The sequence below is a fragment of the Aptenodytes forsteri genome, unplaced genomic scaffold (assembly GCF_000699145.1).
Source record: "Aptenodytes forsteri isolate BGI_AS27 unplaced genomic scaffold, ASM69914v1 Scaffold248, whole genome shotgun sequence".
NCBI lineage: Eukaryota > Metazoa > Chordata > Aves > Sphenisciformes > Spheniscidae > Aptenodytes > Aptenodytes forsteri.
Genome location: NW_008795935.1, coordinates 1,736,879 through 1,748,764, shown reverse-complemented (window position 1 = coordinate 1,748,764; position 11,886 = coordinate 1,736,879). Strand labels below are relative to the sequence as shown.

The following is an 11,886-nucleotide window of genomic DNA, read 5'->3' as shown; positions in this document are numbered from 1 at the left end:
ACTTACGACTCTGCCAGTTACAGTGAGACAGTTACTTCAATGCCAAGTCAAAGCATGGAGTTTCTTTTACTTACAGGATTGCCCAACTCCCAACATGTGCCTGATTGATTTAGAACAGTAAAAACTGTTTTATTCTGTGGAAACCATTTAAACTGCTGTTTATGTTCTGTGACTTCATCACAAAAGCACAATTGATCATAAAAGCATAAAATGTGTCTAAAAACACCAGTGTCTGGGAAATGGATAGGCTGCAGAACACTAGCCTGCTTAAACATTTCCTTGATCTTGGTGACAAGAGATAACAAAGTGCAATCTGCCAGCTACTGTAAACAAAATCAAGTACTAGATATTGGTCAGGCTTGATATACTTCTCAGAAAGACTGATTGTCTTTCTTCACTCGTATTGGATCAGTGTTACCAGCATCAAGAGCCTCCCTCGCTTACTCTGAGCACCCAAGGTAACTTTGCCAGCTTAGCATACCAATGGACAAGCATTACCTAGAGTGACTGGCCAAAAAAATCTTGTGCACTGTGGCTGGAGATAATTTCTCCCTATTTAAGCTAAAAATGTTAATATCTAGTAGAACAGGTAAACACAGTTTCTTAAGAGTTTATTACACAGAGAGGACAGGCAGTAGGGGTCAAACAACAGCTGTTTAAAGGGTAACATAAGAAAATAAAATGGAAATTGGCCATAACTAAGTCGGGTTGGAAATTTTAAGACAGTTTCTGAGGCTTCAAAACCTTATTAACTAAATGGAAATAAAAAAGTTTCCAAAAATCTATTTTAAATCTTAATAAATTAAGTAAAGAATTATGTAAGTAATCATATCCTGAAAGCAGGGAAAGGCACTCTGATCCACAAAGCCTGTATCTTGTCATAAAATGTTTGATGCAGCATAAAGGACTCGCATACAAAATGACTGATGGCATATTAGTATGTCAAAGTGGTCTCATCTACTTGATTTAGATTTGAGGGACTGTAATTGGGGTAACCAAAATCTTACACCTTATGAACATGTGGATGCAAAGAAGTGGTTTGTTTTTTTTTTTCCAGTGCTAAAGCTGGCAGAACAAAAAATTCTGTGCAAATCTGAGAGACTGAACTTAATGTGGCTGCTGTCAGTTTGTCAATTCAACATTGAATAAGGTCATAAACCATAAAATCCAGTGCTTTCACAGAAGTTATTTATTAACTGAAAACATTTTTCATCACAGTTTTAATATCCAGAAATGACTAAACTTAACTATCGTAAGTGTAATCAACATAACTGAGGTGTGAGAATTCAAGTATATCTTTTGTTAAAGAATCACAGCTTTTGCTATGAAGACAACTTTAAGATTATTCTGTGCTTAACTGATGTAGACCTTACTGACACAAGAATACTATGCTGGAATCCAACCACAATCCAATCTAGGCAAAGTATTTTTAAAGTTTATTACATACCTTATCTTTAATTATGGTTTGTGCTTGTTATCAGGCACAGTAAAAGGTATTATTTGCTAGAAAAAAAAGTAAACATTTACTCATTAATTTTAACAGTGCTATTCCAGAAAAGACATCAAGATTTTAAATGCACCGATGCATCAGATCAATAACTTTGCAATGAATAGAGCAGCGAGTTAAAGAATTTATCCTCCAACTGCACTGTTCCAAGTACACCCACATTCAAGACTGCACTGTCATACAGCAGTAAATGAGGTAACTTTAATTTTGACCTTACACTGCTGTTCACAGGCAGACGTATTTTAAGTATGTGCAATTTCAGTGGCAGATATTCTACCTGTGTACAATACCTGTAAGTGTGACTGTATCACTGTATTGTAGTACCCAAGCACCAAGTTATGACCTTCTTCTACCTAGTTACTCTTTCCAATAAGAAACAAACACGTATTGGCTGGCAAACAGCTCCCTCTTCCACAACACTGTATTCCCCAAATTCAGGCAGCCTGTGCGCTCAATAGTGTAAGCTTAGAAGTTGGCGATAAAGTTTCTTGCAACTAGTGTAGAAATAGGCCATGCTTTTTTTGTTCTTGACAACAAGCATGTATGCTGCGACTGGTAACAGTATTAAGTCCTCACTATCTTAAATGTGCATTTTTGATGCATTGGAAATCACTGGACGGGCAGTAAGTATCCTTTAACCATGCTTCGGCTGGCATGATGCACACACACTCTACTGACAGATAATGTGCTCCAGACTTACCTAGTCTCAAGTGTTACACAAATATAACCATAAAAAATATTTAGAAATAATAAGTAGCAGTCAATGCTACCTTATGCACGCTTTAAAAAAATCCCATGAAACTGTTCTGGCTTGCTTCCCCCCCGCCTCCCCCCCAAGTCTTGCGTTACCTGGTACCTCTTTGCCTGATTGGAATAAAATATCTTAAAATATCCCATTTCATAGGGTACATTCATAAGTGTATAGGAGGAAGAGCTCTGTTGCCTTCTTTTATTTATCTTTAATAATTAAATGAGTAAAGCCCCACCAAATAGTTAATCAACACAGGAAACAAAATTTATTCCCCTTAGCCTCTGCAGTGCTGATTTATTTGCCAAATTAACATTGCATGTTTTTTAAAGTACTTTTTCTGACTACCATTAAGATAATGTTTAAACAGCGTTGTTTTATTTCATACTTAGGAAGCTTTACATCATCTTTTGAAGATGACAAAATAGGTGATGTGTAGATGTCTCACCTCTAATCACTCCTATTTAAGTCTTTATTAGGTCACAAGTTAGCCAAGTTCAAAGGTTTTTAAACCTTCCTCCCTAATGGACATTCACCTCTGTAACCACAAATCCAATTCAAGGCACAAAGCCCATAGGAATGGAACCATCTATCTGCTCATGTTCCTTGGAGGTGGTGAGTAACGTTCCTTTAGACACTGAGCAACATTTACATCAGCGACTGTACTTCTACCCAAGGAGGGTCACGTTCTTTTCACGGAAGGGAGTTTATCATCGTGTCACCACTTGTGCTTCCTTCACACAGCCCTTATAGTGTCCCCTTACACTTCTGCAAGTTATTCCTGCAAGTAAGCATCCCATCTTCCTCCTGCTACTCCAGCAACTCCTTGTCCTGGACTGTCCTGTTCCCAGGACTGCTGGGGCTCACAAACATCAAACAAGGGCCATATTTGATCCCAGGCGTGCAAGCTGTTAGGCACAAATTACACCTCTTTGCTCAGAAGCCCAAAGCTGAACAGGTGGCAGCTCTGCAGCCAACATTAACGTGCACTGAAAAAGCTGTCTGTTTGCCTGCATGGATACCTACCTGTAGCTAAAAGCAATTCCTCACCTTTCACAAGCATCAGATTCTCCCACAATTAAAAAAAAAAAAGACACGCCTGCTTCTAAAAGAAGGTCACAAAATCACATTAGAAAATGTGAGTATTTACACAAAATTCTAAAGGGAGGCTGCCATCCCTGAAGCCTCCCACATCCACACATTAGAGGCAGTAGAAAATGGTGGTCGTTTGCCCTTGCCATAGGTTATGATCTATTTTCATTACGCACAAGTCTCCCAAGTCCTCCCAGTTACACGGGTAATCCAAGAGTAATAAATGTGCATTCTTCCCTACTCCTTACTAAAAATGATGGACGTTGTGATCACATTGCTGAAAAACTGAATGTATAAATAAAGAATGTGTAAAAAGATATGGCAGCACAGAATGCTCTAAATATCTCTACACATACAGAACAGGGTTGCTTAGTTTTAAAGAAGGTAGAAGATGCATTCATACATATTTCTGGTTCAAGAAGCTTATTAAAACTACAGCACTCTTTTCCAAGCTGTTGTGATTGTGCTTTTTGAAGATTTTTATAAGCCTCCAAAGCAGACATATTTTATTTCTAAGTATTCATCAATGCCATATTTTGAACCTTCTCGCCCTAAGCCAGACTGTTTTACCCCACCAAAAGGACTCTCCACTGAGGAGACTATGCCTTCATTAACACCAACCATTCCAACTTCCAGCTGTTCTGCAACTCTCCAGATCTGAGCTGGATCTTGGGAGTAGAAATATCCTGCCGTGCAGACACAGAGATACAGGAATGAAAATTACAATCAGGAAGAACAATTGCAGAAGACTGTGAAAAAGAGACTTACTGACATTAAAAATCGTCACCCCATAACACTAAAGCTCATAAAACCACAAACACATTTATCTGACAGAGACATACCTGCTAAACCCACATTAGCTGCATTTGCTATAGCAATAGCTTCTGCTTCAGTCTCAAATCTGTCAATGTAAAGAGAAAAAACACAAATGAGGCCTGCAGTTCATCTACTGTCTTGCTGACTTACTGACAAGAAGCAGCCTTATCAGAAATAAAAAAGTGAAGATGCAGTTTTTTTCCAAAAGTATATTTTAAACATCTAATTTAATTTTCACTTTGAAACAATGGAGGAGTTTCTACCACTTCTCTTAATTTAAACTGCAGTTAAGTAGTTAAGATTGCCTTTATCCTCCCTAGATAGTGGTAGCTAAAACATTTACTTCACGTGGGTTAGCCCACCAATTTCCCCAACTACACAAGCATTCTCAACTTTGAGAGATAACCGTATGTTCTTCCATCACATCCAATTGCTCCGGGCGGAGACAGGGAAGGTTTTAAGGAGAAAAGAGAGCTCTAAGTCATCCTCTGTCAGAAAAACTTAGGACTAGCAAAATCACATGACAAACTGCAAAGTCCTGCCTCCTACTTCATACCACAAATCATGAAGTTGATGAAGGTTTTGCTGCTATCTACCCTTGCTTAAATGCTGATACAATTTAAAAGGAAATAATTTTCCAAAAGTTGCAGAGATGCTAAAATCAGGTCGAGAAAGAAACAAATGAACCACATATCCAAAGTAAGTTTTCACATGTGTACCCCAGTCTTACTACAAGACTTGTGTGATCGTACAAAAATATCTTTTGGCAAACTGTCATTCAAATCTTATTTATTCAAAATAATCTTTCATTTTTAATTGCAATTTTTAATCTGGAAAATGAATAATCTTACTTGATAACTGGTGCTAAAGGGCCAAATGTCTCCTCTTGGGTGCAAAGCATTTTTGTTGTAACGTTACTAAGTAATGTTGGCTCAAAGAAATTCTTCCCCAAGCTGTGTCGTTTCCCTCCAGTCACAACAGATGCTCCTTGAGAAACTGCATCATTAATGTGTCTCTCTACCTGAGGTATGCAAAACAAAAATTTCAAAGTCAGCATTTAGGAATGAACAATAGTATATTTTCCACTGAAGAAATAATACTCTCCAGTATTAAGTAGAAGATTTTGAAGAGAGGTTTATACTTTGCGTAAGACCATTTGCAGTATTATTTAAAATTTCTCTTGAATTTTTATTTCTCTCAGTCTGACATAATTTCAGAGGGATAAATTATGAGTATGGCCACAGTCTTGTGGATATTAAAGATTCAGCTTTTCTGTTGAAATGAAAAGATTACATCCAACATGAGAAAAAGTCTTTGCGGGACTAGGAAGTACACCTGGTATCGGTGATCAAGCACAATGAAAACAGAAGTACATGACTGTCATTTAAAGAGAAACAGACAACTTTCAAGACGGTACTGGCAAGAACATTTTCCACCCCCTACATCTACAATTCATCCAACGACAAGAAAGTAATGAGAAGACTGAAGTAGCAGTCTCCACCTATAATACTGTCCTTTGAAATTACAGAAAGGCAAATAAGTGACTATATACAGTGCTTGCTTATTTGTATATATAGATGTATATGATACACACACACTATACTTCTGTGATGCACAAAGGGAAGGCATGAAGGAAAGAAATCAAAGTACTGTATCCTTTGTCTCTCAAATAACTCTGAATATTTTCATATTCTATTATTTTATAAACAGAAAGAATCTGGCAGCATTCAAGTATAATGGGATTCAAACCAAGCCCAAATATAACTGAGCCATAGCATCTTAGAAAGTATGAACCACATAATTTAGTAATCTTTAACCTTAGAAAGGGTGAAATACTATAGAAAAAGTGACTTATTGCGATTAAAAAAAATCTCCTGGAGTCACGAGTCATCCAAAACAGAAGATCCAAACCATGCATGTAAGGTTTCAAGCGATTACAACACCCAGAGCTCTGGTATTTTTAACCTCAATGTATTATTCTGCTTAGCTTTTGCCAAACAGAGGCACTGTTCTTCAAAGTAAGTTGTCATTCACAGTGCTTCAGAATTGCAGGATCACCACATAACTCTCACAGTGTATCCAATTGCAGTAAATGTTCTTGCGAATGGCTAGGAAGTAATCAGAAGGAATCAGTTTCTCCTAAAGGAGGAATCTCTTTTTTCCCTTAGTGGAAATAGGATGATACATTAACTGGCCACACCGGTTCGTCTATATGCATATGTGGACTTGGAGGACAGAACACACTTCCAGCCACACTGCAAATACATTCTAACAAAACAAGCATGAAAAAAGTGAAATATAAATCTAAAGTTACATTATGGATCATATAAAGGAAATTAAGATGTCAAAAATGAAATCTTTTATTTATACCTTCTCCACTGCTTTTTCATTAATTAGTGGCCCTTGGGTAGTTTTTGCATCAAATCCACTTCCGACGTGTAGTTCTCTCTCTATAGCTTTAGCAAACTTTTCCACAAATTTGTCATGGATTCCCTTTTGCACCAGGAAACGGTTTGTGCAAACACAGGTCTGAAAACAAACATGAAAAGGAAAAACAAACAGTAGTTTATATTGTATTTAAGCTATCCGTCAGGTTACTACAGTGATCTGTCCCTCTGCCTCTTCTCCATCATCCTAAATTGTTACCTAGCTTTGCCATTTCTTTCATCACCCCTCTTACTTTAGAAATACAACTTCAACAAGCTGTCAGTATGTGTGAAACACGCCACACTACTAAATTTAACTCGCTTACGCTGGGAAAAGTTTTGTGAGTTCTGTGGACTCTGATATATGGATCAACCAAGGTCCAGAAGCTGCAAGAAACACCTTCTAATTAGACTGCAGAATGCTGGACTGAACAGCAGAACCTCAAATCACACTTGGTGGTGTGGGGTCTTTTTTTCTAACTCCTTCATTAATCGAGTTTGAGCTTGCTTTCTTCCTGGAATTATTTTTAAGTGCTTTCAGTGGCCTACTTACTTGTACTACCCCTTTGCTCTGACTGCATCCTATTTTGATTGCTACAGTCTCTCAAAAGTAACAGCTACTTTGTACTTCTATGCAGCAGAAGAGGTGCCTTTTATGTTAGACCTTGTCCAATCTGTGTCTGATCACCCAGTGGTCCTTGTCCACATTCCATTCTGTTTCCTTTCTTTCTTCCCAAGATTAGTCTTTTCTTCTTGTGTTATTCAAGCAACATTTTCCCAACCAAATGACCTCCCAATCCTACCAAAAACTTGCTGCTTCTCCAAAGTTGGAGTTTGTCAACTTCATGTTCACGTGTAGAGGTGATACTCGTAAGGTTGGAACAAGTCTCCACACAGCCCTGCTCAGCTGACTGTTCTGGAAAGTGATGCTCTTAATATTTTTTTGATTCTAAGTAAAATACGTTTGAAGCAATGTACACTTGAATCCTGTCTGTCACTTTTTTTAAGCTACTCGCTGTGGAAAAATCTAGCCATGAGTGTCTTAACAGATTTCAATCCCCTTAACTCCTGCTGGGTGCCTTCAGAACACAAAAAAAAGACTTGAATCGAACACACAATCTTAAAGAGAGAAACATTTATCATGAGACTTGAAGCCATTATTTTAAGAAATGGCTAGGCACATGTTATAAAACATAATCCTGAGAACTGAGGCACGATGGTGTCTTCACAGCTCTAGTTTTCCAATTAATTTAATGCTAACAAAGCATATGACGAAATGCCTTATCACTTTCTCATGCTCTTGCGAGGGGTCCTAGTGAACATCCTCCTTCTCAGTGATACTATTGACTGCCATGCATGTTGTGAAAGTACATGGGATTTTACAGTGTTGTTATTTAGACTTGCTGATAACTGGCTTGAGTGCCCAGAGCCATGTGTGACTCCAGCATCTCTCTCTTCACAATGAAGTGTTCTATGCTTTCCTTCTACATAAAATAGCTTATTTACAGCTTAAACTATATGTACAGCTCTTCACTTTCCAGAAACAAGGACAAAAAGGTTACTCTTACCTGCCCTGAGTTTCTATACTTAGAAGCAAGGGCTCCTGCAACAGCACGGTCCACATTGGCGCTGTCAAACACTATAAAAGGAGCATGGCCTCCAAGCTCCATGGAAACTCGCTTCACAGTGCCAGCTGCGTGTTTCAGCAGTATCTGTAGGCAACAGAGGAGACACAGAAATTTGTACCTCTACCAGATGTGAACTACGAAACCACAGATGGAAGGCAGTGAAAAACTAACTCTGGCAGGGAATTAATCTGCATCTTCTTTATAATGCTAGACCATCTGTTTTCTCCTATGACAAAAACAAGGACTAATTTCCTTCATTAAAATCTTTAGAGATGAAATTCTGGCCAAGAAATAATGAAGAGAAAGATTTTCATCAAATTCAGTTCAGGTCAGGCTTTTATACACTAATATTGTCACTCTTGTTTGCTTGTTCTTTTCTTTTTTGGTAATAAAAATCTTGACTACTCTTACAAAATTTTTCCAAGATCTGACAGAATTTGGGATTAAGATTTGCTTTGATATCAGACTTTTTCTTCATTCTGCATACGGCCATTCCATAGAATTCCACCATCTTCTGCAGTTTTATTGATTTCATTAGAGATGGTGACGAGTAAGATTGCTTATTGACTAAGGCTGATAGGAGAGATGCAAGGGCCTCCCTTCTCTAACACTTTCTCTCAACTGCAGAAGCCATTCCTGAATAGTACCTTTGAAACTCAATTTCAGTGTTCTTATTAGTACGTTGTCACCCTATGACATGAAACAAGAGCATCTTGTACAGAACTGTTCACATTATAATTTAATAAAGGGCAATTATCCGGAAGTTGCACACAGGCATCCTCCTGCAAAGTACTGATATTAAACAGGCAGCATCTCAAGAAGTACACAATTATTTGGACAATCTGTGTACAGTAGCCAGAAAAGAAGGTGGCTCTGTATAAAGACACACACTTTCCCCCTACCTTTCCGGTATAACCACAGTAATAATCTTCAAGGATATTCTGTGCACTTATGTACCTTTCCTGTTGCTGTGGAGCCAGTAAAAGATATTTTGGCTACCAATGGATCAGTGCACAAAACTTCCCCTACAGCTGGTGTCTGTTGTCTGGAACAAGGAACAACATTATACACTCCTGCTGGAATTCCAGCCTGGTTTGCAAGCTGCAACAAAAGAAACACAGAATTTGCATCACCAGTGCATTTTGTATGAGGAATAGTCACTTAATGTTTGTTTATTGTTTTGAAGAAACCAGTCTGTAAGTCAGTGGAAGCCAAAACTGCGCCGCACAACTAATAACACATGCCAAGGTGTCAAGAGAGCAGCTTCGCTCCAGTTTAAGCTGGATGTCATTCAAAGTCACCAAAGGAAAGATATAAAGATGTTTTGTGTAGTTAAATGGCCAGGTCCTCTTTGAGGCTCTAGACCACACTATAGGCAACTTTCAAAGATTCTTACTAAACTAAAACCTCTGGATCAATTCAGCCAACTTGTCCTTCCTGCATGTATGAAGTTGGCCAAAGTAATCTTCGAAGCCCATCTGATTCCCCGTTTACAGCTTCAGTCCATTGCTAAGGTAAAGCTTAGCATAAAAGCTCACCTCCCCAAGAGCTAATGCTGATAAAGGTGTGTCCTCTGCAGGTTTCACTACCACCGTACAGCCAGCTGCCAGAGCTGCACCAACCTTCCGGGTAATCATAGCGCTGGGGAAATTCCACTAGGATGAGAGAGAAAAGTACAATCAAACTTGTGAAAATCTTGCCTCCCGTTTTTGCAGAAATAGCTGACTGTAATTTCTGTAATTATGTGATAACCTAAACAGACCTGCATGATGTGCTTTGTCCTAAGTGAACATTACAAAGAAGCACTGCCAATCCAGAAAGAAGTGAGTACAAGGTAGAAATGAAACTTTACAGGGGTGTTTCCTGGGCAGGAGGAGCCGTAAGGCCCCATGCTGTGGGCTGAGCTGAAAACCTTCATATGATTTGAAAAATTCAGCTGTGCTTACTGGGGTTATAATGGCTGCCACTCCTACTGGCTGCTTCAGCACCAGGATTCTTCTGTCTTTTGCAGACGCTGGAATGACATCACCATAAACCCGGCGAGCTTCCTCCGCAAACCACTCCAGAAATGAGGCAGAATACAGGATTTCACCCTGTGCTTCTTTCAGAGGCTTCCCCTTTGATTAAATCAGATTGAAGATACACTGTAAGCAGCAGACTGAAGCGATAAAAACAAATTCAAGTCATTTTGGAGTTTCTGTTCTTTTCAGAGTACTTTATAATCCCCTATCATGTACGCTGTAGTCTCCAAAAATGATTATATGATTGCAGCAGCAATAGTTGTGTGGCTTCAATATACCACCATTGTATAGTCAACATTTTGTATGTTGTGCCTGGATTCATACCTGCCCAAAACAAGGAGCTGAAATAGCAAATGTAGCATGTGTTTATTTACAAACTCTGCAGTTAGCTGCTATTACCATTCTGAAAAAGATGCAAATCATGGCAAAACAGTTACAAGTTTATGCCAGGGAGACTTGTTTTTGGGACTATTACTTTGGACTACCTCCAGGTCTGATCCCGTGGACTGAACCTGGATTCATACCTGCCCAAAACAAGGAGCTGAAATAGCAAATGTAGCATGTGTTTATTTACAAACTCTGCAGTTAGCTGCTATTACCATTCTGAAAAAGATGCAAATCATGGCAAAACAGTTACAAGTTTATGCCAGGGAGACTTGTTTTTGGGACTATTACTTTGGACTACCTCCAGGTCTGATCCCGTGGACTGAACAGCCGTTAGGCTGGGACACTATGCCAGGGAGACTTGTTTTTGGGACTATTACTTTGGACTACCTCCAGGTCTGATCCCGTGGACTGAACAGCCGTTAGCAGCTGGGACACCACAGAGGAGCTGCTGACGTATCTTCTAGCATGGTTTTATCCAAAAGGATATCAGTCTGTGAGCTCCCAGACCGCTCTGTGATGCAAACCAAAGCACACTGAGTGAATCCAACTTGGAGGCTTGCTTTAACAGTACTGCAATTTTTTCTGAGTCAATGAAACCGATAAAACACAAACATTTCTGCCATGAAGACCATGGTTTAGGTTGACGTATGCTTTTGCACATCATGAAGCACAACGTGGGTCTGATTTCCACTGGCTTGTTAGGTATTGTTGTCTTCAAAATAATGCATTGTATGTATGCCAGAAATAGAAAAGTTTGAAACGTTATCCATTGACCTAACAGAGCGATGTGAACGCACAACGCATCCGCTAGGCTCAACTTAAAAGTAATAAAAAAAGATATGGTGGCTAACTGGTGAAATGCATACAGGGTGTTTTGATGGCTGTCAGTGTTATTTCAATGTTAAGCATCCCGGCTGAATGCTAGCACAGGCCAGAACCCATGCTGACAGGGGCAGCCGCCACCGCGCCGCTCCCCCGGGGCAGGGGGGGCCCCCCCCGCCGTACTCACGTTCTCGGCCGTTATGATCGTCGCCAGCTCGTCCTTGTTCTCCATCATCAGCTCGTACCATCTGCGGAGGCGCACGCTCCTCTCCTGGGAAGAGAGAAGGCTGCCGTGGCCGGCGCCCGCAGGGAGGACGCGGCGCCTGGGACGAGCTTCTCCGAGGGGAAATCGAAGCCCCGGAAGGTCCTCGGGGCGGACCCGCAGCCCGCCGGGGCACGGGCGGCCCTCGCCGGACCTGACCTCCCCGCCCCGGCCGCC

The 11,886-nt window shown here is 39.9% G+C and overlaps 1 protein-coding gene across 1 annotated transcript; it reads right to left on the bottom strand.

Moving 5' to 3' along the window:
- Nucleotides 1-1,168: 1,168 nt before the first annotated feature.
- Nucleotides 1,169-11,729, bottom strand: ALDH5A1 (aldehyde dehydrogenase 5 family member A1). Its single transcript, XM_019473616.1, has 9 exons — nucleotides 11,635-11,729; nucleotides 10,164-10,334; nucleotides 9,756-9,872; nucleotides 9,175-9,318; nucleotides 8,158-8,301; nucleotides 6,534-6,692; nucleotides 5,015-5,184; nucleotides 4,190-4,248; nucleotides 1,169-4,033 (listed from the first exon to the last, which is right to left on the bottom strand). The coding sequence occupies exons 1-9, from the start codon at nucleotides 11,680-11,682 to the stop codon at nucleotides 3,828-3,830; spliced, it is 1,218 nt and encodes a 405-aa protein (XP_019329161.1). The 5' UTR covers nucleotides 11,683-11,729; the 3' UTR covers nucleotides 1,169-3,827.
- Between the last annotated feature and the right edge of the window lie 157 nt (nucleotides 11,730-11,886).